The sequence below is a fragment of the Oryzias latipes genome, chromosome 16, assembly GCF_053564925.1.
Source record: "Oryzias latipes strain Hd-rR chromosome 16, Olatipes_Hd-rR_3.1".
NCBI classification, from domain to species: Eukaryota; Metazoa; Chordata; class Actinopteri; order Beloniformes; family Adrianichthyidae; genus Oryzias; species Oryzias latipes.
Window position 1 is genome coordinate 28,780,616 of NC_136252.1, and position 27,152 is coordinate 28,807,767.

At 38.6% G+C, this 27,152-nt stretch overlaps 3 protein-coding genes across 7 annotated transcripts; all 3 read right to left on the reverse strand.

Annotated features, from left to right (window-relative positions):
- Positions 1-297: 297 nt before the first annotated feature.
- On the reverse strand, positions 298-7,915 carry LOC105356075 (sialic acid-binding Ig-like lectin 5). Its single transcript, XM_078932778.1, has 9 exons — positions 7,829-7,915; positions 5,821-6,996; positions 5,096-5,208; positions 2,510-2,911; positions 2,065-2,385; positions 1,389-1,913; positions 1,174-1,288; positions 1,027-1,096; positions 298-810 (listed from the first exon to the last, which is right to left on the reverse strand). The coding sequence occupies exons 3-9, from the start codon at positions 5,154-5,156 to the stop codon at positions 460-462; spliced, it is 1,845 nt and encodes a 614-aa protein (XP_078788904.1). The 5' UTR covers positions 5,157-5,208; positions 5,821-6,996; positions 7,829-7,915; the 3' UTR covers positions 298-459.
- Positions 6,643-10,174, reverse strand: LOC144984508 (myelin-associated glycoprotein-like). The gene is made up of 7 exons (XM_078933178.1): positions 9,699-10,174; positions 9,335-9,622; positions 8,935-9,189; positions 8,169-8,693; positions 7,964-8,075; positions 7,829-7,889; positions 6,643-6,996 (listed from the first exon to the last, which is right to left on the reverse strand). The coding sequence occupies exons 1-7, from the start codon at positions 10,027-10,029 to the stop codon at positions 6,643-6,645; spliced, it is 1,926 nt and encodes a 641-aa protein (XP_078789304.1). The 5' UTR covers positions 10,030-10,174.
- A 10,592-nt stretch (positions 10,175-20,766) lies between these two features.
- LOC105356011 (sialic acid-binding Ig-like lectin 5) lies at positions 20,767-25,557 on the reverse strand. Of its 5 annotated transcripts, none has more exons than XM_020710340.3 (9): positions 25,377-25,517; positions 24,735-24,809; positions 23,413-23,820; positions 22,971-23,288; positions 22,604-22,894; positions 21,838-22,362; positions 21,623-21,737; positions 21,479-21,548; positions 20,767-21,262 (listed from the first exon to the last, which is right to left on the reverse strand). In XM_020710340.3, exons 2-9 carry the CDS (start codon positions 24,793-24,795, stop codon positions 20,909-20,911), a joined length of 2,142 nt encoding a protein of 713 aa, XP_020565999.2. In that variant the 5' UTR covers positions 24,796-24,809; positions 25,377-25,517; the 3' UTR covers positions 20,767-20,908. The 5 variants fall into 5 exon arrangements, with proteins under 5 accessions (XP_020565999.2, XP_078788893.1, XP_078788895.1 ...); XM_078932767.1 differs by having other exon boundaries at positions 24,735-24,846; XM_078932769.1 differs by lacking the exon at positions 22,604-22,894 and having other exon boundaries at positions 24,735-24,846; positions 25,377-25,557.
- Between the last annotated feature and the right edge of the window lie 1,595 nt (positions 25,558-27,152).

The window sequence follows — 27,152 nt, forward strand, 5'->3', positions numbered from 1 at the left end:
AAGTGACAAATCAACCATTTGGTTGAGCATGTTTTGAAAAAATTATTAGAAACAGAAATTTGTTTGTTTTTGTTTATCTAGGAACATATTTCTGTTCATGAAAACCTTTACAAGTAATACAAAGTAAGATTGACAGTGTGACACAGTGCCATCTGGTGGTTTTCTTTAGCTTTGCATGCTTCTACCATTTGATTTAGACGACTAAATCAGTTTGACTTAAGTTAGAAACTTCTCTTCAAATCACAGTACTGATCGCATCCATTCTCATGGTATTGATCCAATTATTGCACGAGTTGGTTTGTGTTTATTCGCATAGTTATGATTTAATGGAAACAGTGTAATTGAGAGGATTATGAGAAAGTTTTGTGTATATGCGTAATGGAAATGCAGCTACAGAAAGGTCCCAACCAGAATTTGAAGGTGAGGACGTTGACCACTAGGCCACCTTACAGTCTGCCCTCAAATTTCATCCATTAAATCATTTACTGATGAGTACACCACTTCTTCCTCTGCGTCCTTTTTTGACACACAGAGTAGAGTTTTGTCATCCTCCTCCATCATGGCTTCCTCCTCTCCAGCGGCATGTTTCCCCTCCTTTTTCACTTTAACCTCAGCATATTCTGTGGCTGCTGTCTGCAGCTCCTGAGTTCGCTCCCTCCTCTTCAGCAGAGAGAAATCAATGCTGGCGTACTCCACATCTCCTGAACCACTTCTGAGTTTAGGAGCTGCTTCTCCTGTAGACACAGCTTCATTCTCAGCTCCTTCTGGGAGGCAGTTTGGATCCTCTGCCACTGTGAGACCATCGTGGATCTGTGAAAACAAAGAAAAAAGAAATCTGAGCTTGTTGTTCTTCAAATGTCCCAGTTTTAAACTTCACTTCAGCAGTTTGAAATGGGCTTTGAATACCAGAACAAACTATTCTAACCTAAAGACAGAATATCTTACAAATGGAACCATAAATTCTCCTGCTTTTATTCTATTATTTATTGGCAGGAGACTAAGTTTAAGCCTAATGGAAACACATACCAGAGGATTTTCCTGACTGCCAACCATCTCCACCATCTCCTGCAGATTCTTAACCCTCTTCAGCTTTTTTCTGTAAAAAAAAATGTTTTACTGAATGTGAAGCATAGAAAAACTATTTAAATTAAGTTATTTAGGGTCATTGCATACCTGTAGCAACCTATGATCAAAATGCAAAATATGGTTGATGTCAAAACTCCGATCAGAAAGGCGATGATGGTTTCTGGTTTGACTGTTTTCTTTAAAATACTTCCAGACTGATCTCCTGTGAGGAGAAACAGAAAAAATAATTTTAACCACATGAATTTTGGAGTTAAAAGGTCAAAAGAAAGATTTTTCTTGAAGAAAAAAAAAAGAAAGCATACCATCTTTTTCAAAGAGGATGTCTTGAATTGTGAGTTTTTCTGTTGACTCTCCACTCTCATTGCTGATGACACATTCTGCAGACACGTTGTCCTGTTTTGTTGCCTTTAGAGTCAAAGAGCTCCTCACAGTGTGACCTGACACATTGGTGGTGAGCCAGTACTCAGTGGGGGGGCTCAACTGGGCCCACTTTATGTTGGGTAGAGGAAACCCTGTACCGATGCAGGTGCAGGTCAGGACGTCTGAGCGGCGCACACATGCAGAGCCTTCCAGCATCACCGTCACATCCACGTGAACCGTCTCAGTCCAGTTCTGGTGATTTGCAGCACAGAAGTAGCGCCCAGAATCCTCTGCTGTCACATTGGTGACGATGAGGGTGGCTGATCCACTGTGGTCAGATCCATTGTGCAGGTTGGACCAAAGTCCAGTCCACACAGCAGGAGGGAAACTGTCAACACTGCAGGTCAGATTCAAAACTTCTCCTTCCTTCACAATCACCTTTCCAGATATCTGAGGTTTTCTCATATCTGTTGAAAATATTTTACATTTTATTTACAGAGCAGGGGGAGAGACCCTGAGGCATTGCCTAAGACAAGTTTGCAATTTAAAGTATGTAATAGAAATAGAAAGGGACAAAATCTTCAACAAAATGCTGAATTTTGAGTGGGAAATTCTCACAGTTGACGTGCAGATTCACCGTCTTCTCTGTGGTGATTTCATCACTGAACTGGATCCTGCAGGTGATCTTGGAGTTGTGGTGTTCAGTCGTGGGAATGAAGGTCAGAGTTGAGTAGTGTCTCTGTGTGACAGCAGTCAAAGTCTCCTTCTTGAAGGCAGTGATGCTTCCGTTGGTGAGAGAGTCATTTTCTGCTGCTCCTCTCCACATCCAGGTGATTCCAGGAGGAGACTTAGAGCAGAGGGCAGGAGCAGTGCAGGTCAGGGTGGCCTGATGTCCCACCGTCAAATCAGGAAGAGTCACTGTAGGTTTCTGCCTGGAACCTGCAGGAAACATGACGTGTTTAGTCAGAAGAGGCAGACAGCTGGAAGAAGATATGGCTTCATATTTCTGCAGAAAAATAATTTTCCAATAATTTAATCTCAGTTCTATTGTAGTTTTTCTTACCTCCAACATTAACCTGTGTTCTTTTATTAAATGTGAATCCATCCGGCTTCCTACTGATTTTTCTAATTAATCTGAGCTGATAGAATCCAGAATCAGACTCTCTCACATCACTGATTATGATGCTACAGTTCTGATTTTTCACTTCAGGATCCAGGAGTGAAACTCTTCCTAGAAATTCTGATTTAATGTTTTTTTTGTTGGTGTGGAAGATTATATCAGGGTCACTGCACTTTTGGTCAGATTCACATTTAAACCAAACTAAATGTTGAGGTTTGAAGCTAGAAGGAGTCTGGAAAGAACACGGAATCACAACACAAAGTCCTGATTCTGCTGTGATTTCTTCATTACTGACAGAGATGCAGAATCCATTAACACAGAATGGTTGTCCCAAGACTGAAGAACCTGTCATTGCATAGAGGAGAAAATTGAAGTCAGACAAAAGTTTTCTTTTGTGAGAAGTTAGTCTTTTACTTTTGTCAATTTACTAATAATAATAGTCAGAAGGTGACAGCATTGTGCCATAAAGCAACAGATGTAAACATTACTTTTCAATTAACTGAAAAAATAAAACATTTTGTAGCAACAAAGTTGTTTTTAATTGTTTTTAACATTGTCAAAAATGTTAATTACAAAGCAGAATAAATCATGGTAACCATTTCTAATATTTTAGGTTTTTAAACTGGTGTCAAAGATAGAAGTCCTTTAACAGATTAGTAAATATCACTCTACTCAGTTTGTATTGTATTTAATTCCATATTGTTTTATAAACAAAAATATTCACAGATAGCAGACATGTTGTTGACTTAAAGAAATGAAAAAAAAGCTTCACTGCATTTCACTTCTTTGAGAGAAACTACAGTACAGTGATCCCTTGCTATATCACGGTTTACTTTTCACGGTTTCGCTACTTCACGGATTTGGATTGTGCATTGTGTTCTGCATTCTGATTGGCTAAAAAGTCACACAGCGAGTAGCTCAAGAATGGGACCCTTTGATGAGCCGTTCATTACAGTTCTCCAACATAATCGATGGGGGCATGTCGGTGTATAAGGATCTTATAGCAAAGAAGAAAAAAGAGCGACAACAACTGCCTATCACTATAATGTTCCTCTCCCGAACAAACACACCTGCAGCTGCACCGCGGGCTTCAAAAGGAAAAAACGCTGCAGAGGATGCAGCGGCTCAGTATGAAGAGCAGTGAAAAAGAAGACCGGAGTCACTATCTGTCCCACTGTACTTTTTTATTTTTTTCATAATCATTTTAAATTTTCTTCCGTTTAATCCACTCGGGTCGCGGTGGGCGGGGCTAATCTCCGCAATTTAAAGCCTTCTGTTCTTATCGATGATTGAAATTATTATTTGACAGCACACTACAGAAGTTATTTGTTGAAAAAACGTTTCTAAAGTACTTTTATTCTTTAAAAAAACAATTGATTTAGCCTGTTAAATGGTTTGTTCTTTCTTTTCAATGTATAATAGTGTATTTCATTGTATAATAATTGTAAAAAAAATAAAGGTTTCTACTTCACGGGTTTTGCTTATCACGGGTTCTCTTTGGAACGTAACCCCCGCGATAATCAAGGGATCACTGTATATGCATATAACTATGCCTTGTGTTTATGCATTTGCAGCTGCTATCCAATAAAAGACTGGACAATTTCTTCTCATTCTTCATGAACTTTTAGGAGTAATGAACACACAACCTCTTTGTGTTCAACCAAACAAGAGGAAATGTGGGTAAAAGCTTCCTTTCCACTTAAGAGTTTTCTTCTTTTACTAGTCAGTTCTAAAGATAATTTGATTTTAATTTTCCTATGTGTTCAGATTGATTATGTATTTAAACACTGGAGGCTGAGACAATTGTTACTAAAATCTGGTTATTAGTTTGTGCTTTTAAGGGCAATGTTGTTTTAGGATTAGTATTTTAATTAATAGATCCTTTTAAAAGTCAATATTACATTTACAGTATCAACCAAATATTTTCGAGTTGGCACAATAATACATTATTTAATGTATTTTATTTTAAGAATTTAATCTTATTCACAATGTTATGTTTTTATATACATCTTATGTATATAATTTTTGCTAATTCTTGTGATTTAAGCCCCAGAGTTTCTTGTGGGGATCTTTTCTGCCAGGACTTGCTGGCTTGGTTGGTGGTTGTTGCTGCAGTTGTCTCCCTTTTTGGGCAGCTGCAGTTTAACATTGCAGCCTCACGGCTGGGAAGTGGACCCTGTTGCTGTTTTGGTCTGGGTGAGCACTGTGGCCATGTTCCTGTAGCTGAGCTGGCTCCTGGTATGAAGAGATGCCCAAAGAATGTTTCCTTACAGCAGAGCCAAGCCCTGAGTTTCTTCTTTAGTATTTATTGTATGTGGCATCATGTGTCAGATGTATTAACAGAGAAGAGTGGGAAGAGTGAAGGCTGGGTTGGGTTTTAATTGTAACATTGTGTATGGTTTTTGTTGTTGTTCTTTGTTTTCAATGTTAAAGCGCTTTGAGTTGCGCAAAGTACGAGAAGCACTTTTTATACATAAAGTTTGATTGATTGATTCATGAAAAGCTGGAAGAAGAGGATGTTGTTCATACCTGCAGAAGAACCGATGCTGATCACAGGGAAAATCAGACTCGGCCAAAGGAGATGAAACATCCTCTCGTCTATGACTTCTATGTTGCAATAGATGCAGAATTAGAAGCAGAAGCTAAAAAACAGGATGTTGCATGTTCAGTTACAATTCCGTAGCAAAATTGAGGACTCTAAGATGTGTTTAAATGTATTCATTTAATGATGAGCAAACATTACATCAGAACACCAATATGTTCATGATTAACACTTGATTTAACAGCTACATTTTGTTTTCTAAACACAAAAAACTATAGAAAGTTCTTTTTTAAATTCTCAAATCAGCTGGTACCTCCAATGAAGAGAGAACACTAACACACATATCTGGGTATCCATTGTCTTTTCTTAAACAATAATAAAAAACAAATATATATGTGATGAAATTAAGACGATGTGTTGCTTATGTGTTTACTCTTGTCTTTTGGACTTTTTGGACAACTTAAAATGATAAATTAATGCTTATCACACAAAATCTTTGGACCAAACTAAACGCATCATTGAAGGAGACATTAAGATTAAGATCAATTTTATTAATCCAGATTCCCAGGGAATTCAGTAAATAAAGTCAGAAAGACTGAAAACATTAATATTAAAAACCTAAGTAACACTTTAAATACAATAAAAGTCAATAGTTACAATATTTTCAGAATGACTTTAAATAAGAAAAAGCTTACCTAATGAAAAATCTTACCTTTAATAATAAAAGTCTTTAGTTTTCAATCCAATTAGCGATCTGAATGTATTTCTGCATTTGGAGCAAAAATACAAGTCTGTAAAACTTTAAAAAAAGCTTTAAACAGGAAAAGTATTTCCACTAAAGTCTCCGAGAGAAATCTTCAAAACTGAAGTTAAGGCAAACAGGAATTAGAGAAGTAATGCAAGTCTTTTTTATCAGCCCTTTCTCTCTTCACCATTTTATTTTTTTGAGGAAGTTTACTGGCACAGCCCAAGACAAATATCTCTTTTTCTAAAAAGGAACTTAAATGTTGTCAATGTTCCATTTCATCTACTCACTTGAAATAAAAATACTCATTTGGAAAACATGTTCTTATTCAACCAATACTTTACACAACGGTGACTAATTTAAAGTCCCGCTCTGATAATCTCTTGATCCATTTTTAAAGCATTTCCAGTGGTTTTTAATTAAGATTTTTACCCAAAATCAAAAAGCCTGTCATTTCCGAGGACATGTTTTCTCCAGAGGGAAATTCACTCCTGAGTTCTAGTCAGGACTGTAGGTGTGTGGGTGTATCTGCTGTAAATCAAAGTACTGTTCACATCCATTCTCATGGTAGTGAATGACCAATTGCCTGAGTTGGTTTGAGTTTATTTGTATAGTTATGATTTAATGGAATCAGTGTAATTGTGAAATTGTGTTTTTTTCAACAGTTTGAGGATTTTGATAAAGTTTTGTGTGTATTTGTAATGGAGATGCAGCTACAGAAAGGTCACAGCCAGGATTTGAACCACTGAAGTGAGGCTGCTGACCACTATGCCACCTTACAGTCTGCCCTCAAATTTCATCCATTAAATCATTTACTGAGGAGTACACCGCCTCTTCCTCTTCATCCTTCTTTTTTGACACACAGAGTAGAGTTTTGTCATCCTCCTCCATCATGGCTTCCGCCTCTCCAGCGGCATGTTTCCCCTCCTTTTTCACTTTAACCTCAGCATATTCTGTGGCTGCTGTCTGCAGCTCCTGAGTTCGCTCCCTCCTCTTCAGCAGAGAGAAATCAATGCTGGCGTACTCCACATCTCCAGAACCACTTCTGAGTTTAGGAGCTGCTTCTCCTGTAGACACAGCTTCATTCTCAGCTCCTTCTGGGAAGCAGTTTGGATCCTCTGCCACTGTGAGACCATCGTGGATCTGTGAAAACAAAGAAAAAAGAAATCTGAGCTTGTTGTTCTTCAAATGTCCCAGTTTTAGACTTCACTTCAGCAGATTGAAATGGATTTTGAATACCAGAACAAACTATTTTAACCTAAAGACAGAATATCTTACAAATGGAACCATAAGTCTCCTGCTTTTAGTCACTTTGTCATGACTGCCGCTGCCCCTCCCTCTCAGCGGCCGCTCATCAGGTCTGATTCTCCTCACCTGTACGCCTCAGTATTTAAGCCTGCCACTTAGTCTCAGTTATTGCCGGAACGTCTAGCCTTTTTGCCTGACTACCAGCCTTGTTGTTGTGATTTGAGCTGAAGTTCAAGTTATTAACCTCACGCCCTGTCTATGTTAACGCTCCAGGTCCTCAAGCCAATCAACTACTTACCTGTCACGCTTCCAGAGACCAAGCATTCTGCCTGCTCGTCAGCCGACGCTCTCACTCCGTGTCTTTCTCCACAAGACTGTTATTCCAAGTCGGATCCATCCCAAGAATCTCTCATTCCCGGCTCTGGCCTCTAGAGGACTTCTTCATTCAAGGTTTCCACGCTTCACCCCCCCCCCCCCCCCCCCTCTCGCTTCTCCCTAAGTGACTGTTTTTCGACTCTCCTCTCAGCCTGCTGGCGGCTCCCATCTCTTGAAACGCCCTCTGGTGCCTATTCCGAGTACTGCAAGCTCCAGCTCCCCAGTCTCCTCAGCCCAATAAATATTAAGTTACATTCCTGGGTCTGTCGTTTTTGGGTTGGTCCCCAAGATCCTTCCTGACACACTTATTTTTGGCAGGAGACCAAGTTTAAGCCTAATGGAAAACACATACCAGAGGATTGTCCTGACTGCCAACCATCTCCACCAGATTCTCAAACCTCTTCAGCTTTTTTCTGTAGAAAAATGTTGCAGTAAATGTGAAGCATAGACAAGTATTTAAATTAAGTTATTTAGGGTCATTGCATACCTGTAGCAACCTATGATCAAAATGCAAAATATGGTTGTCAAAACTCCAATCAGAAAGGCGATGATGGTTTCTGGTTTGACTGTTTTCTCTGAAATACTTCCAGATTGATCTCCTGTGAGGAGAAACAGAATAAAGAATTTTAATCGCATGAATTATGGAGTTAAAAGGTCCAAAGATTTTTCTTGAAGCAAAAGAGAAAACATACCTTCTTTTTCAAAGAGGATGTCCTGAATTGTGAGTTTTTCTGTTGACTCTCCACTCTCATTGCTGATGACACATTCTGCAGACATGTCTTCCTGTTTTGTTGCCTTTAGAGTCAAAGAGCTCCTCACAGTGTGACCTGACACATTGGTGGTGAGCCAGTACTCAGTGGGGGGGCTCAACTGGGCCCACTTTATGTTGGGTAGAGGAAACCCTGTACCGATGCAGGTGCAGGTCAGGACGTCTGAGCGGCGCACACATGCAGAGCCTTCCAGCATCACCGTCACATCCACGTGAACCGTCTCAGTCCAGTTCTGGTGATTTGCAGCACAGAAGTAGCGCCCAGAATCCTCTGCTGTCACATTGGTGACGATGAGGGTGGCTGATCCATTGTGGTCAGATCCATTGTGCAGGTTTGACCAAAGTCCAGTCCACACAACAGGAGGGAAACTGTCAACACTGCAGGTCAGATTCAAAACTTCTCCTTCCTTCACAATCACCTTCCCAGATATCTGAGGTTTTCTTGTATCTGTGAAAAACATTTAAATTTGAGTTACAGCACAGGGGGAGAGACCCTGAGTCATTGCCTAAGACAAGTCTTCCATTTAAAGTATTAAAGTAAAAACTGTATGTTGTTAAAATGTGATGCATCTTCCTGTTGGGCAAAGATATTTTGACTCATCAAGACTGACCAAAAGAAGCTAAAAACAACTTATTTCATTGCAATAAAATCTTGCAATATGCAACAGAATGGTATGTGATGGACTCACACATCACTGTCACATTGACTTCATCCTCAATTGTGTTGTTCAGATGCTTTGATGTGCAGATGTACAATCCAGCGTCCTCTGCTGTCACATTGGTGACGATGAGGGTGGCTGATCCATTGTGGTCAGATCCATTGTGCAGGTTGGACCAAAGTCCAGTCCACACAGCAGGAGGGAAACTGTCAACACTGCAGGTCAGATTCAAAACTTCTCCTTCCTTCACAATCACCTTTCCAGATATCTGAGGTTTTCTTGCATCTGTGAAAAACATTTTACATTTTATTTACAGAGCAGGGGGAGAGACCCTGAGTCATTGCCTAAGACAAGTCTTCCATATAAAGTATTAAAGTAGAAACCGTATTTTGCAACAATGGTATGGTAGAATGGTATGTGATGGACTCACACATCACTGTCACATTGACTCCATCCTTGATTGTGTTTTTCAGATGCTTTGATGTGCAGATGTACAGTCCGGCGTCCTCTGCTGTCACATTAAAAATGAGCAGAGTGCTTCTGTCCTCCTGCAGGTAGATGGCAGTGTTGTTGGGCAGACCAGCTGAAGTTCTGTTCAACTGATCTGTTTTTGATCCAAATCTAATCCATTGGATTTCTGCAGGCGACATACTTGTAGTGCAGGTGAGGTTTAGAGTCATGCCCTCTTTCAAATCTGTATTTCCTGTGATTTTAACATCTGAAAGAGAAAGAGACAAAACATATGGAACACAATCTTAAACAAAAAAGCTGAATTTTGAGTGGGAAAATCTTACAGTTGACGTGCAGATTCACCGTCTCCTCTGTGGTGGTGTCATCACTGAACTGGATCCTGCAGGTGATCTTGGAGTTGTGGTGTTCAGTCGTGGGAATGAAGGTCAGAGTTGAGTGGTGTCTCTGTGTGACAGCAGTCAAACTCTCCTTGAAGGCAGTGATGCTTCCGTTGGTGAGAGGGTCATTTTCTGCTGCTCCTCTCCACATCCAGGTGATTCCAGGAGGAGACTTAGAGCAGAGGGCAGGAGCAGTGCAGGTCAGGGTGGCCTGATGTCCCACCGTCAAATCAGGAAGAGTCACCGTAGGTTTCTGCCTGGAACCTGCAGGAAACATGACATGTTTAGTCAGAAGAGGCAGACAGCTTGAAGAAGATATGGCTTCATATTTCTGCAGAAAAATACTTTTCCACTAATTTAATATCAGTTCTATTGTAGTTTGTCTTACCTCCAACATCGACGTGTGTTTTTTTTAAAAATGTAAATCCATCCGACCTCTCATTGATTTTTCCATTTACTCTGAGCTGATAGAATCCAGAATCAGACTCTCTCAGATCACTGATTATGATGCTACAGTTCTGATTCAGATCAGGATCCAGGAGTGACACTCTTCCTAGAAATCCTGATTTAAGGGGTTTGTTGGTGTTTTTGTTGGTGTGGAAGATCATATCAGAGTCACCGCATCTTTGGTCAGATTCACATTTAAACCAAACCAAATGTTGAAGATTGAAGTTATAAGGAGTCTGGAAAGAACACGGAATCACAACACAAAGTCCTGAATCTGCTGAGATTTTTTCATCACTGACAGAGATGCAGAATCCATTTACACAGTCTGGTTGTCCCACGACTGAAGAACCTGTCATTGCAAAGAAGAGAAAATGGAAGTCAGACAAAAGTTTTGTTTTTATACACGCACTGTCATGGAACATTCAGCAGCTGACAGCATTGTGCCATAAAGCAATGTATGTAAACATTATTTTTCAAGCAAACAAAAGGATTTTGCAAAAATTAAACATTCTGTAGTAACAAAGTTGTTTTTAATTATTTTTTAACATTGTCAAAAATGTTAATTACAAAGCAGAACAAAGCATAGTAACCATTATTAATACTTTAGGTTTTTAAACTGGTTTCAAAGATAGAAGTCCTTATGGATAGATAGAATATCACTTTACTCAGTTTGTACTGAATTTAATTCCATATTGTTTTATGAACAGAAGAGTTCACAGATAGCAGACATGTTGTTGACTTAAAGAAATGCATTTCACTTCTTTGGCAGAAACTTCCATATTGCATCTGTATCGTTGCACTTGCACTTTAATAGCTAATAAATAAGGTTCTAAATTGTTGTAAGTTGTAAATTGTCTCTCTTTTCTTTCCTTTACTTATTTATTTTATTTTTTCTTCTCTTGAACAGACATGAGAGAGTAAGAAACGGATTTTCGATTCATTGTATGTGATGCACATCTGAAGAATCGACAATAAAGTTGACTTTGACTTTGTATATTTTTATAATAAACCTTGTGTGTGTGTGTGTGTGTGTGTGTGTGTGTGTGTGTGTAGGTGTGTGTTTGTGTGTTCCTATACAATACTTTTGCTGCTGCTATCAAATAAAAGGCTGGACAAATTCTTCTCATTCTTCTTGAACCTTCAGGACCAATGAACACACAACCTCTTTGTGGTCAACCAAACAACAGGAAGTGTGGGTGAAAGCTTTCTGTCCACTTAAGAGTTTTCTTCTTTTACTAGTCAGGTTTAAAGAATATTTGATTTCAATTTTCCTATGTGTTTAGATTGATTATGTAACATGTGATTATGTAACACTGGAGGCTGAGACACTTGTTACTAAAGTCTGGTTATAAGTTTGTGCTTTTAAGGGCAATGTCGTTTTTAAATTAATATTTTAATCAACAGATCCTTTTAAAACTCAACATTACATTTTATCACATTTTGCGATGGCACAATCAGACATTATCTTATGTATTTTATTTTATGAATTTAATCTTATTCACAATTTTATGTTTTTATATGCATCTCTAATTTTTGCTAATTCTTATGATTTAAGCCCCAGAGTTTCTTGTGGGGATCTTTTCTGCCAGGACTTGCTGGCTTGGTTGGTGGTTGTTGCTGCAGTTGTCTCCCTTTTTGGGCAGCTGCAGTTTAACATTGCAGCCTCACGGCCAGGAAGTGGACCCTGTTGCTGTTCTGGTCTGGGTGAGCACTGTGGCCATGTTCCTATAGCCGAGCTGGCTCCTGGTATGAAGAGATGCCCAAAGACTGTTTCCTTACAGCAGAGTCAAGCCCTGAATTTCTTCTTTAGTATTTATTGTATGTGGCATCATGTGTCAGATGTATCAACAGAGAAGAGTAGGAAGAGTGAAGGCTGGGTTGGGTTTTAATTGTAAAATTGTGTATGGTTTTTGTTGTTGTTCTTCGTTTTTAATTTTAAAGCGGTTTGAGTTGCGCAAAGTACGAGAAGCACTTTTTATAAATAAAGTTTTATTGATTGATGGAAAGCTGGAAGAAGAGGATGCTGTTCATACCTGCAGAAGAACCGATGCTGATCACAGGGAAAATCAGACTCGGCCAAAGGAGATGAAACATCCTTTTGTCGATTCCTGTGTTGCAATTGATGCAACAATGCAGAGTTAGAAGCAGAAGCTAAAAAACAGGATGTTGCATGTTCAGTTAAGAAACTGGAGCAAAATTAAAGACCTGAAGATGTGTTTAAATGTATTCATTTAATAATAAGCAAACATTACATCAGAACACCAATATGTTCATTATTAACACTTGATTTAACAGCTACATTTTGTTTTCTTGACACATGGAAATTTCTTTCTTAAGTTTTCAAATCAGCTGTTATCTCCAATGAGGAGACAACACTAACACACATATCTGGGTATCCATTGTCTTTTGTTAAACAATAATTAAAAAGAAAATGTTATAAAAAATAAAGCCTGTGTTGTTTCTGTGTGTAATCTCTTCCTTTGGACCTACTTGGATAATTTACAATAATGCAGTAATGTTCATCACAAAAAATGTTTAACCAAACTGAACGCATCATTGAAGAAGAGATTAAAATTAAGATCAACTTTATTAATCCCTGTAGGGCAATTCAATAAATAAATTCAGAAAGACATCAAACAATAATATTAAAAACCTTAGTAACACTTTAAGTACACCAAGTTCAACAATTACAATATTTTTTAGTATGCCTTAAAGAAACAGCTTAGAAGTAACTGATCAAAACTCTTACCTTTAATTACAAAAGCCTTTAGTTTGTGTCCAATAAGCAGTCTGAATGTATTTCTTTATTTGGAGCAAAAACAAGTCTGTAAAACTTTAAAAAAAAAAAAAAAAATTTTTAAACAGTATAAGTGTTTCCACTCATACCCTTTATGTCTCCGTGACAATTATTTAAAAATGGAGTTAGGCCAAACTGAGGAATTAGAGAAGTAGTGCAAGTATTTGTACCAGACCTTTTTTTCTTCATCTTTCTTTTTTTAAGGAAGTTTACTGGTACGACCCAAGACAAATATCTCTTTTTCTATAAAGGAACTTAACTGCTGTCAATGTACCATTTCGTCTTCTCACTTTAAACAAAAATACTTATTTGGACAAAACGTTTTCAGTCAACCAATATTTTATACAACGGTGACTAGTTTAAAGTCCCGCTCTGATCATCTTTGGATCCATTTTTTTAAAGCGTTCCCAGGGTTTTTTATAATTAACTTTATGCAGTTTTCACCCGAAATCAGAAATCCTGTGTCGTTTTCTCCAGAGGGAAATTCACCCCCGAGTTCTGCTCAGGACTGTAGGTGTGGAGTAAGTCTGCCCTCATTTTCCATGATCCCTTTACCTACACACTCTCCAACAAGCTTACAGCCCCTCATAAACCCAACCTAACATTACTGGTACAACAAAAAACAGTGAGCAATAGTGGAGCTATCCAGTCATCCAGTTTTGATCCAGATGCTAGCTCAGACGTGGAGAACAAAGATGTGCATGGATGTTCCAGTATTTGTCTGCAAGTGGATCCATCAGAATGGAGCAGAGCAGGAAGCTAGTGGCCCCTCGACTGTAGCAGATGTGTCAAAGCTACAACCTTGCTACTTGCTAACCTACAATGAAGGCTAAAGTGAACATCTAAGTGTCCATCTCTGCCACAAAACTTTGAAAAATCTAAAAACTATTTTTAAACTTTCTCTTTTCGCTTAAACCACTAAAAGTTGCCTCACATTTAACTCAGTGGTACATTAAGCTGACAGTAATTAAAACTGCACACAAAAAAGCGGAAACATTTTGATTGCCGGGCATAAGACCTACTCATCTTTTTTTTTAATAGGGAGGGAAAAAGCAGAAGCTTCTTTGTCTTTCTTTCTTCTTCTTTGGCGGGAGCTACCGACATTGCTTTCCCCCCCCCTTTTTTTTTCTTTACTGATCGTGCAGCAAATTAGGAGCAAAGTAGGTAAAGAAAAATACATTACTCATCAGTAAAGTCACACTGTTTTGGAAATAGAACAAACATTATCATCACATAAAAACCTATGTGAATCATGTATATTTTAAACACGAGGCAAACATACTTCAGAAATATGAGATTTATTCAAAAATAATTTAAGGTTAAAGTTCACAAGGGTAAATTAGGAAGATTTCAAGAACCTGCTTTTGATTACTTACTAACCGGTCTACTAAATCATCAACATTCCTTAGAAGTGGGCGATTGGGCCGGACAACGTAAAGTCAGAACTTGGTTGAGTCCAACTGTGGGTCTATCAATTGCTATTTTAAAAAAAAAGCCCCAAACCATGATGACAGATTTGAGATGTAATGAAATCAAAACAACAGATAAAAAAAAGCTTTACATTTTAGATGGAAAATAATAAATCCAAAGCAGACCCAGTGACCAGCTTGACCATAAATTTGGTGTGGAGGGGTTTGCAATATCCTTCTTTTTTTTCTTTTATCCTATTGAAGTGAACTGAAGTCACTACAAATGACAACACAAGGTGATTTCATCCTCTTCAGTCTTCCCCACTCAGTCTTATCGTAGAGTAAAAATGCTGACATTTAAATTACTTTTAAAAATCAAAACAATCCATCCAGTTTCAGAATCCACTGGATCTGACACAGGGAAAATCAAAATTTTGTGTTGGAATACATTTTTTCAAAAGTGCATTTCTCTGGATTCATATAAGACTGAAATTCTGCATGGAGCAGCTTGCACATTTCCCACCGTTAGCCTTTTACATGAATGCATTTCCTCTGATTTTCCGTTGGAAGATTGAAGCTTGTTTAATATTTCCTGAAATGTGTCAGTCGGAGTTTCTCTCATTCTTAAGGATCTTTTAGGAGTAATGAACAAATAAAAACACTTCGTGGATCAACCAAACAATACGAAGTGTGGGTACAAGCCTCCTGTTTTTCATTTCCTGCTTTTAGTCAAGTCAAAAGGAAATTTGGATTTTCCATCCATCCAACCATTGTCTTTTCTAATTTTTTTAACAGTCATATGTTTTAGGATGAAACAACTTAAAAATTACAGTTTCAAACTTTTATCTTTCATAACAGAAGCCTTTTATTTAGATCCAATGAGCGATCTGCAGATCCTTCGACTCCAAAAATAAAAAAAATAAAGAGATATTTCACTCTCTGTCTCTCTTTGACAATTCTTCTACAATGAAGGCAAAGAAGGAAAGACAAGTTAGTGTAGTAGAATAAATGCGTGTAGCTTTAGCTCCCTTTATTGAGCAATAAATTTAAAGGCTGACTCAGAGTTCATGATCAAAGAAAGGTTGGAGCAAAAATTTATTGCTAAATTGAGAACTTTGATGATTGGTTCAGCTCAATATTCAACTTGACTGGGCGGGACAATGACTGCATTACAGCAGACGCTGCATCAGTCTGCCTGTTGATCTCAAGGGCTCCGCACCTTCACAGAGTTCAAGTTTGTGCAAAATATTTGTGCTGTGTTCGATCCAACGTTACAGATAAAATAAAACGTCATTTTAGTTTGAAATGGCAGCTTTTCCTTCTTAAGTTATAGATGTTGTTGTATTTCTTTGAAATATATAGGCTGAATATAATAGGTTATACAGACATAGAAAAGACATCTGTAAGACTGTAACACTATTTCTAAAAATGAACACTTGATAAATGATAAACAGTAGAAAAGACACGTCTATGTTCTTAAATGCAGATTTAAATAAAGGTATGTATAACATTAAATAAAAATACAATCAAAATGTCATCACATCATTGCTTCACTTTTATCATACTCTTTGTGTTTTTCTTTCAGCTGCTCCCTGTAGGGGGCGCCACAGCAAATCCTCCTCACTGACAGCAGCTGTCCTCATGTCCTTCTTTACACCTTTTCTGGTCTCCTTCCTGTCACCTCTAACCTCATATTTCTGCTGTTATAGTTTGATGCAAGATTGTTATAGCCTACGTGCACGATAGAACTTCCGGTTAACTTCCGTGTTTTGAGTGTAAGGCCGACAACTTCCTGTTGGTCGTGTTATTGTTGTGGGGAGTTTTGTTGAGTTGCTAGTTTTGAGTAAATATGAGCGGATTTCGGGTAAAAGAGAGGCGTTTGGTGTTTCAACACGTGACAAAGACATCACAACACTGTTGTGTACCCCTGTGTGCGAATTCGCCAAAGTTCAACAGTACTATTAGCTTTCATAGCTTTCCAGTAGATGTGTCGGTGAGAGCCGAATGGATGGTAAGAGTACGGCGGGAGGACTTGTTTAATTCTTTTTTCCAACTGCCACAAAACTGTAAACCTGAAGTGTTTTTTCAATTATAAATAATAGTTTGGTTTAAGGTAATTTTATAAAAAGTATTTGGGCTGTAGTCGGAAAGATGAACTTTTGTACATTGATCTAACTTAATTATTAGGTTTGGGGAAAATGAATCGTTTTTTTTTTTAGTCCAATCAACTTGAAAAAGACACGTACCGGTAGTTGTCTGACATAGTTATTTTACTTTCATTCAAATTAATTCAATTAAGTTGGTGTAACTCCGGTGTGAAGCTGTCAATGCGTCATAATGACATAGTTAGCAGCACAAAGAATTGTGGGATAACATTCCGTTTTATGTTCCAAAAAGAACAGCAGATTGGGGTTTAAGTGTGGGTTTTTGTCCATGTGTTTTGTTGTCTAGCTGTTTTACTCTGTTTTAACCAGTTATTTAACCTGTTGTGTTTCTTTCTTTTTGCACCTTGAGTTAGAGGGAGGGAGAGGATGATGAGAAACCCCTTAGTGCAAAAAGGCATACTATCTAATATTTAAGACATGATAAAAGGTTGGATAAATGTGTTAATTTGAGTTGTTACAACAAAAGAAATTAAATTGAGTTGGATAGACTTAAAAAATTAAGCTAAATAAACTTAATTCAAATGCATGTTACCAACTGAAGTGATTTATTTAAGTTGGATCAATATTTTTTCTTTTTAGAGCGTATGTGGATTTCATCAGTTTTTAATCTAAAGTAATGCTACTTTTATGCTACTTTCACCATAGTAGAGCATAACATTGTGAAATTACAAGCATGTCACAGAGGAGTTTACATTTAGCTGAGGATTACGTGTAAAACTGACGACTAACAACAAAGTTAGTTTTTGGTTAAGTGGAGGAAACATGACAGCAAAAATCACAAACAAGCCTGTTATTAGTCAGAGAGATGCCACGTTATTTACATTTATATGAATTTAATGGCATGAAATTCTTGTAAAAGAGAATATGAGTGACTCAGCTAAATGCTTTTTGTTAAGTCTTTTAGTATTAGAGTATTTTTAGAATTATTAGATGATGTTGGTTTCACCCAAAATGTGAATGAACCCACTCACTGTCATAAGCACTCCCTGGACCTTGTTTTAACCCATGGTATAGAGATCAGCTAGCTGAGTGTCCTTAATCATAACCCCATCATTTCTGATCACTTTATGATTATCTTCCAGTTTACATTTACATTTGGCGTATACTTATACTTGTATAGCGCCTTTCTTCCTACAAGGACAAAGCGCTTTACAGTCACAGACCCATTCACCCAGTCACACACACATTCACACACACAGTCACACACTGGTGGTCGCTCCGCTGCCAAACACAGGCGCCCGCCTACCACCAGAGGCAAGGTGGGGTTCAGTGTCTTGCCCAAGGACACTTCGACTCATGGGCGTGCAAGGCGGGAATCGAACCTGCAACCTTACGATCATGGGACGACCGCCCTACCACAGCCGCCCGTGGTGCAGCTCTGTAACATTTCAGTTACAGAGCTACCGCCCCAGTGAGTAAGAAACAGCTTAGAAGAACCTTGACCGACTGTTCTTTGTCTGAGTTTAAACTCACAGTTCAACCAGTACTTAGTGACATTCCGAGAAAATACTCTGAGTCCAGCTCCCATAGCATCAGTCCTAGTACAAAGGACCTGTCCATATGCCCTACAAGCCCTCAGGAGTACACTCGATGTTGTTGACCCCCGAAACCTAAGTTTGTCAGACAAAACCGAGTAGCACCGGGGTTTAACGCTGAAACACGTTCTCTTAAACAAGTAACCCTTAAGTTGGAAAGAGAATGGCGCCGCTCTGGCTCAGAGCAGTCTCTGAATACCTGGAAACATAGCCTATTAAATTACAAAAAAGCTCTGCGTAGAGCTAGAACCCAGTACCATTCAACATTAATATCAGAGAATGGAAATAATCCAAGATTTCTTTTTGGTACTATTGCTAGATTGACTCGCAGTCAGAGCTCAGTAGAACCACATGTTCCTCTTTCTCTCAGCTCTGATGATTTTATTACATTTTTCGATAGTAAATCTCAAATATTTGACATAAGTTGAAACTAGTTATTCCTACTATCAGCCCAGAACAGGCTGAAGCGGTAGAAATGGAGGCATCCATATAAACCTCTGTAACATTAGACTGCTTAACTGCTGTGGATCAAGCGGAAGTAGCATCAATTATTACGTCCTCCAAATCCTCAACTTGTCTGTTAGACCTAATTCCCACTAGGCTTTTTAAGGAAACCTTTCCCCTAATTAATGATTCCATAATAACGATAATAAATTCCTCCCAGGAAATGGGTCAAGTGCTACAGTTTTTTAAATATGCAGTCATTAAACCTCTTCTGAAAAAGCCCAGTTTAGATCCCAGCAACTTGGCCAAATATAGACCAATGTCAAACCTCCCCTTTATTTCTAAAATCCTAGAAAGAGTTGTAGTCAAGCAGGTTTACTGCCACCTGCAGGACAACAGCCACTTTGAAGACTTTCAGTCAGGGTTTAGACTCCACCACAGCACGGAAACTGCACTAGTTAGAGTCTCTAATGACTTGTTATTGGCCTCAGAAAAGGGACTACTTTCTATTCTGGTCCTGTTAGACCTCAGTGCAGCCTTTGACACTATCGACCACGGTATTTTACTCCATAGATTAGAGCAGGACATAGGGATCAGAGGATCTGCCCTCAAGTGGTTTAAATCCTATTTATCCGATAGATATCAATTTGTTAATGTAAATGGACAGTCCTCTCATTGCATTCGAGTTAACTACGGAGTCCCACAGTTTTAGGACCCACCCTCTTTTTGATTTATATGCTACCCTAGGAAACATAATCAGGAAATACAGCATTAATTTTCACTGTCATGCAGATGATAAGAAGTTGTATTTATCCATGAAACCTGACCAGAATGACCAGATAGAGAAACTGAACGCCTGCAGAGAAATCAAGACCTGGATGACAATTAATTACCTCCTCTTGAACCCAGAAAAAACTGAGGTCACTATACTAGGTCCTAAAAACCTCAGAGATGCTCTGTCTAATCAGATAGTCTCCCTGGATGGCACAAGTATAGCCCCCAATTCCACAGTCAGAAACCTAGGGGTTCTATTTAACCAGGATTTATCATTTAAGGCTCACATATCTCAGACCTGCAAAACTGCCTTTTTTCACCTGCGGAATATTGCTAAGATCAGAGATATACTTTCTAAGAGTGATGCTGAAAAACGCATCCATGCGTTTTTTACATCTAGACTGGATAACTGTAACTCTTTGTTAGCAGTGTGTCCTAAGAGTTCCTTAAGAAGTCTCCAGCTTGTTCAGAATGCAGCAGCTAGATTGTTAGCAGGAACCAGCAGAAGAGATCACACCACTCCTGTGTTAGTTTCGCTCCATTGGCTCCCAGTTGATTCTAGAATCAAGTTCAAGATCTTCCTGTTAACCTAACTACTACTGCTCCTACACCTGGCTGTGGATCCTGTCTACGGCTCGTCTCACGCCCCCAGCTGTCCCCCATCTTCATCTGGGTGAAAATTATTTGCTGGACTTTAAACTTGTAGTTGTGGAGTTAGATAAGCTGATTGTCTCTATGAGTTCTGGTAATCGCCTGTCTGTCCTGGGTGAGGATCCCTCCATCATGTGGGCACCCCTGAGGCTTCTCGGTTTTTTTTCCGGATTCTGTTTTTTTTTAGAGGTTTTTCCTTACCGTGAAGGGTGGGCTAAGGGCAGGGATGCCAGTTTAGTTTAGCCTGTTTAGTTAAAGTTTTAGATGGCTGTTGTTGTGAACTTGGGCTACATAAATAAAATTGAATTTAATCTAATTTAATTGGTAGCCGGGCTCCCCCAGACACCCACACGGGATAGCAAATGGAGGAAATTCGCCACAGGGGCCCCCCAATGCGAGAGAGCAGGGGGTCACAGGAGCATGGAGAATCCAAGCTTCCCCATCGCACCATTAAACATAAATCTGTAAAGTTATTGCTCAGAGTTTAGTAAGTTCCGGTAAAAATCTTTCTATTGAATTGTGTGTTCATGATCCTTTTGATTTTATGTTTTACCCTACATCTATCAGCACAAAGCCCATCGAGACGACTGTTGTTGTGATTTTGGGGAATATAAATTAAATTGAATTGAATTGAATTGATAGATAATAAGCGCTAGCGCTTAACTTTGACTATCTGCTGTGAAACAAAGTACTATTCACATCTATTGCCATGGTATTGAATGACTAATGGCCTTAGTTGGTTTGTGTTTATTTGCATAGCTTTGATCTAATGGAAACAGTGTAATTGTGAAATTTGTTTTTTTTCGATATTTTGAGGATTTTTATACAGTTATGTGTATATGTATCATGGGAACGCAGCTACAGAAAGGTTCCAGCCGGGATTCCAACATCTGAGATGAGGGCGTTGACCACTATGCCACCTTGCAGTCTGCCCTCAAATTTCATCCATTAAATCATTTACTGAGGAGTACACCGCCTCTTCCTCTGCGTCCTTCTTTTTTGACACACAGAGTAGAGTTTTGTCATCCTCCTCCATCATGGCTTCCTCCTCTCCAGCGGCATGTTTCCCCTCCTTTTTCACTTTAACCTCAGCATATTCTGTGGCTGCTGTCTGCAGCTCCTGAGTTCGCTCCCTCCTCTTCAGCAGAGAGAAATCAATGCTGGCGTACTCCACATCTCCATAACCACTTCTGAGTTTAGGAGCTGCTTCTTCTGTAGACACAGCTTCATTCTCTGCTCCTTCTGGGAGGCAGTTTGGATCCTCTGCCACTGTGAGACCATCGTGGATCTGTGAAAACAAAGAAAAAATAAATCTGAGCTTGTTGTTCTTCAAATGTCCCAGTTTTAGACTTCACTTCAGCAGATTGAAATGGACTTTGAATACCAGAACAAACTATTCTAACCTAAAGACAGAATATCTTACAAATTGAACCATAAGTTCTCCTGCTTTTATTCACTTATTTATTGGCAGGAGACTAAGTTTAACCCTGATGGAAACACATACCAGAGGATTTTCCTGACTGCCAACCATCTCCACCATCTCCTGCAGATTCTTAATCCTCCTCAGCTTTTTTCTGTAGAAAAATGTTGCAGTGACTGTGAAGCATAGACAAGTATTTAAATTAAGTTATTTAGGGTCATTGCATACCTGTAGCAACCTATGATCAAAATGCAAAATATGGTTGATGTCAAAACTCCAATCAGAAAGGCGATGATGGTTTCTGGTTTGACTGTTTTCTCTGAAATACTTCCAGATTGATCTCCTTTGAGGAGAAACAGAAAAAATAATTTTAACAACATGTATTTTGGAGTTAAAAGGTCAAAAGAAAGATTTTTCTTGAAGAAACAAAAAAGAAAACATACCATCTTTTTCAAAGAGGATGTCTTGAATTGTGAGTTTTTCTGTTGACTCTCCACTCTCATTGCTGATGACACATTCTGCAGACACGTTGTCCTGATTTGTTGCCTTTAGAGTCAAAGAGCTCCTCACAGTGTGACCTGACACATTGGTGGTGAGCCAGTACACAGTGGGGGGGCTCAACTGGGCCCACTTTATGTTGGGTAGAGGAAACCCTGTACCGATGCAGGTGCAGGTCAGGACGTCTGAGCGGCGCACACATGCAGAGCCTTCCAGCATCACCGTCACATCCACGTGAACCGTCTCAGTCCAGTTCTGGTGATTTACAGCACAGAAGTAGCGCCCAGAATCCTCTGCTGTCACATTGGTGACGATGAGGGTGGCTGATCCATTGTGGTCAGATCCATTGTGCAGGTTCGACCAAAGTCCAGTCCACACAGCAGGAGGGAAACTGTCAACACTGCAGGTCAGATTCAAAACTTCTCCTTCCTTTACAATCACCTTCCCAGATATCTGAGGTTTTCTTGCATCTGTGAAAAACATTTACATTTCAGTTACAGAGCAGGGGGAGAGACCCTGAGGCATTGCCTAAGAGGAGTCCTCCATATAAAGTATTAAAGTAAAAACTGTATGTTGTTAAAATGTGATGCAACTTCCTGTTGGGCAAAGATATTTTGACTCATCAAGACTGACCAAAAGAAGCTAAAAACAACTTATTTCATTGTAATAAAATCTTGCAATATGTAACAGAATGGTATGTGATGGACTCACACATCACTGTCACATTGACTTCATCCTTGATTGTGTTGTTCAGATGCTTTGATGTGCAGATGTACAGTCCAGCGTCCTCTGCAGTCACATTAAAAATGAGCAGAGTGCTTCTGTCCTCCTGCAGGTAGATGGCAGTGTTGTTGGGCAGACCAGCTGAAGTTCTGTTCAACTGATCTGTTTTTGATCCAAATCTAATCCATCGGATTTCTGCAGGTGTCACACTTGTTGTGGTGCAGATGAGGTTTAGAGTCATGCCCTCTTTCAAATCTGTATTTCCTGTGATTTTAACATCTGAAAGAGATAGAGACAAACCATATGGAACACAATCTTAAACAAAAAAGCTGAATTTTGAGTGGGAAAATCTTACAGTTGACGTGCAGATTCACCGTCTTCTCTGTGGTGGTGTCATCACTGAACTGGATCCTGCAGGTGATCTTGGAGTTGTGGTGTTCAGTCGTGGGAATGAAGGTCAGAGTTGAGTGGTGTCTCTGTGTGACAGCAGTCAAACTCTCCTTGAAGGCAGTGATGCTTCCGTTGGTGAGAGGGTCATTTTCTGCTGCTCCTCTCCACATCCAGGTGATTCCAGGAGGAGACTTAGAGCAGAGGGCAGGAGCAGTGCAGGTCAGGGTGGCCTGATGTCCCACCGTCAAATCAGGAAGAGTCACTGTAGGTTTCTGCCTGGAACCTGCAGGAAACATGACGTGTTTAGTCAGAAGAGGCAGACAGCTTGAAGAAGATATGGCTTCATATTTCTGCAGAAAAATACTTTTCCACTAATTGAATCTCAGTTCTATTGTAGTTTGTCTTACCTCCAACATCGACCCGTCTTCTTTTACCAAATGTAAATCCATCCGACTCCCTGCCGATATATCCGTTTACTCTGAGCTGATAGAATCCAGAATCAGACTCTCTCATATCACTGATCATGATGCTACAGTTCTGATTCAGATCAGGATCCAGGAGTGATACTCTTCCTAGAAATTCTGATTTAAGGGGTTTGTTGGTGTTTTTGTTGGTGTGGAAGATTATATTAGAGTCACTGCATCTTTGGTCAGATTCACATTTAAACCAAACCAAATGTTGAGGAACGAAGTAATAAGGAGTCTGGAAAGAACACGGAATCACAACACAAAGTCCTGATTCTGCTGTGATTTTTTCATCACTGACAGAGATGCAGAATCCATTAAAACAGGATGGTTGTCCCAAGACTGAAGAACCTGTCATTGCAAAGAAGAGAAAAAGGAAGTCAGACAAAAGGTTTGTTTGTGTGTTTTTTTTTTATATAGACACTCACTTTACTAATAAGTCAGCAAGTGACAGCATTGTGCCATAAAGCAACAGATGTAAACATGAATTTTCAAAGCAACAAAAAACGATTTGACAAAAATAAATCAATATGTAGTTACAGAGGTGTTCATATTTTTTTGTCAAAATATTAATTACAAAGCAGAATAAAACATGGTGTTTTTTTTATTATCCTACATTTTTAAACTGGTGTCAAAGATAGAAGTCCTTCAACAGATTAGTAAATATCACTCTACTCAGTTTGTACTGCATTTAATTCTATATTGTTGTATAAATAGAAATGTTCACATATAGCAGACATGTTGACTAAGAGAAATGGAGAAAAATGCTTGTCTGCATTTCACTTCTATGAGAGCAACTACAGTATAAGTATAAATGTTGTGTGTGTGTGTGTGTTTGTGTATATATATATATAGTTTTGCTGCTGCTATCAAATGAAAGGCTGAACAAATTCTTTTCATTCTTCATGAACTATCAGGAGTTATAAACACACAACCATTCTGTGGTCAACCAAACAAGAGGAAGTGAAGGTGAAAGCTTCCTGTTCACTTAAGAGTTTTCGTCTTTTACTAGTCCGGTATAAAGAACATTTGATTTCATTTATCTCATGTGTTTGGATTGATTATGTTAGTTTAAACACTGGAGGCGGAGACACTTGATGCTAAAGTTTGCTTATAAGCCTGTGCTGTTAAGGTCATTGTTTTTTTCAGTTTAATATTTCAATTAATAATTCCCTTTAAAAATCCACATTTTATCATAATATCAACCAATTTATTTGAGTTGGCACAATCATGGGAAGCTGGAAGGAAGAGGACATTATTCATACCTGCAGAAGAACCGATGCTTATCAAAGGGAAAATCAGACTCGCCCAAAGGAGATGAAACATTCTTTTGTCGATTCCTGTGTTGCAATTGTTGCAACAATGCAGAATTAGAAGCTAAAAAACAGGAAGTTGCATGTTCAGTTAAGATACTGGAGCAAAATTAAAGACCCTAAGATGTGTTTAAATGTAGGCATTTAATGATGAGCCAACACTACATCGGAACACCAATATGTTCATTATTAACACTTGATTTATTTTGTTTTCTTAACACAGAAAACCATGGAAAGTTCATTCTAAAGTTTTCAAATTAGCTGTTACCTCCAATGAAGAGAGAACACCAACACACATATCTGGGTATCCACTGTATTTTATTAAACAATAATAACAAAAACTTTAAATATGTGATGGAATTAAGACTATGTATTGTTTCTGTGTTTACTCTCTTCTTTTGGACTGTTTGGACAACTTACAATAATAAATTAATGTTCATCACATTAAACTTTTGACCAAACTGAACGCATAAAAAAGGAAAGGCATAAAACATTGAAAAACCTAAATAACACTATAAATACAAAATGTTCAACAGTTACAATATTTTTCAGAATGCCTTAAACAGCTTAAAAGTAACTGATCAAAACTCTTACCTTTAATTACAAAAGCCTTTAGTTTTCAATCCAATAAGCAATCTGAATGTATTTCTGCATTTGGAGCAAAAACGTGTCACTAAAACTTGAAAAAAAAAAAAACTTTAAACAGGATAAATGTTTCCACTCATATCTTTTATGTCTCTGTGACAGTTCTTCAAAACTAAAGTCAGGGCAAACTGAAGGAATTAGAGAAGTAGTGCAAGTATTTGTACAAGACCTTCTTTCGTCATCTTTCGTTCTTGGTACGGCCCAAGACAAATCTCCCCTTTTCTAAAAAAGGAACTTAACCGTTGTCAATGTTCCATCTTGTCTTCTCACTTGAAACAAAAATACTCATTTGCACAAGACGTTTTCAGTCAATATTTCAATCAATATTTTAAACAACTGACTAATTTAAAGTCCAAACACGAGGCAAACACTTCAGAAATTTGAGATTTATTCAAAATAATTTAAATGAAAAGTTCACAAGGGTAAATTAAGAAGATTTCAAGAACTTGCTTTAGAATACTTACTAACTAGTCTACTAAATCATCAACATTCCTTAGGAAGGTCAGAACTTGGTTTAGTCCAGCCGTGGATCCACACGTTTGCCAATCAAAGAAAAAAAAGATGCCCCTAACCATGATGACAGATTTGATATGTAATGAAATCAAAACAACAGAGAAAAAAAATTTACATTTCAGATAGAAAACAATAAACAAATCCAAAGCAGACTTTACTATAAATCTGGTGTGGAGGGGTTGGCCATTTTCTTCTTTTTTCTTTTTCTTTTATCCTCTTGAAGTCTCTACAAATGACAGCACAGGGTGATTTGATCTGCCTCAGTCTCTCCCACTCAGTAAAACAGAGTCTAATCATAGAGTCTAATCAATCCATCGTTTTTCAGAATCCAATGGATCCCTTTTAGGGTTTTGGGGCTGCTGGAGCCAACCCAGCTGTTTTTGGGCGAAGGCGGGATCCACCCTGAGCTGGTCGCCAGTCTGTCACAGGAAAAATCAAAATAATTTGTGTCGAAATACATTTTTTTCAAAGTTGAATTGCTCTGGTTTCATATCAGACTGAAATTCTGCATGGAGCAGCTTGCACATTTCCCATCTGTTTTACTTTCTTTAGCCTTCTACATGCATGCATGTCCTCTGATTTTCTGTAGGAAGATTTAACCTTATTTAATAATTCCTGAAATGTGTCAGTTGGAGTTGCTTAAAGGGCCGATATCATGCAAAAGCAACTTTTTTGAGCTTTTATGTTCTTGTCTCATGACAAACAATCCCAAAGAGGTATTTTGATCCGTTCACGCATTTCTCAGTATTCCTCTAAAAACATGTACTCTGAGCACCGGCCCCTCCCAATCCATGAACACGAGCGGCTTCTCACACTGTGACGTAGACCAGTGAGGATCAGCCCCTTCCAGGAAGAGTCTGCGCTTCCAGCACCGCCCCCAGGCTAACACAAACACCCACTTTCTCCATGGAGCAAGCAGTGATTTGCAAAACCCTTTTATTTTATATGTACAATATGGACATCCTTGGATGTTGCCATTTTCGTCGGCGACATGCAGAAACGCTGCCGAGGTCAACTCTAGGCTGACGTCATGAAATGGGCGACACCCACAAGGAGAGAAAGGCGGTGCCTCAGAGATCGGAACGTCTAACTTACAAGTTGGAAAATGAACTTGAAAACTAATATTTCATTAAAATTATTGTTCTTTAGTGTGCTAAAGGTAATATATTATCATATATTTGGATATAGTTTACTCTGAACTGCTTAAGAATA

Excerpts from the sequence above, each read along its gene's own strand:
- LOC144984508 (XM_078933178.1), bottom strand. The coding sequence starts at position 10,029 with ATGTTTCCTGCAGGTTCCAGGCAGAAACCTACGGTGACTCTTCCTGAT. Across the intron at positions 8,076-8,168 it reads CATCCTCTTTGAAAAAGAAG|GAGATCAATCTGGAAGTATT; the intron begins GTATGTTTTCTC and ends TTCTCCTCACAG. Across the intron at positions 6,997-7,828 it reads GCAGTCAGGACAATCCTCTG|ATCCACGATGGTCTCACAGT; the intron begins GTATGTGTTTTC and ends TTGTTTTCACAG.
- LOC105356075 (XM_078932778.1), bottom strand. The coding sequence starts at position 5,156 with ATGTTTCATCTCCTTTGGCCGAGTCTGATTTTCCCTGTGATCAGCATC. Across the intron at positions 2,386-2,509 it reads AACACAGGTTAATGTTGGAG|GTTCCAGGCAGAAACCTACA; the intron begins GTAAGAAAAACT and ends TGTTTCCTGCAG. Across the intron at positions 1,289-1,388 it reads CATCCTCTTTGAAAAAGATG|GAGATCAGTCTGGAAGTATT; the intron begins GTATGCTTTCTT and ends TTCTCCTCACAG.
- LOC105356011 (XM_020710340.3), bottom strand. The coding sequence starts at position 24,795 with ATGTTTCATCTCCTTTGGGCGAGTCTGATTTTCCCTTTGATAAGCATC. Across the intron at positions 22,363-22,603 it reads AGTCAATGTGACAGTGATGT|ATGCAAGAAAACCTCAGATA; the intron begins GTGAGTCCATCA and ends TGTTTTTCACAG. Across the intron at positions 21,263-21,478 it reads GCAGTCAGGAAAATCCTCTG|ATCCACGATGGTCTCACAGT; the intron begins GTATGTGTTTCC and ends TTGTTTTCACAG.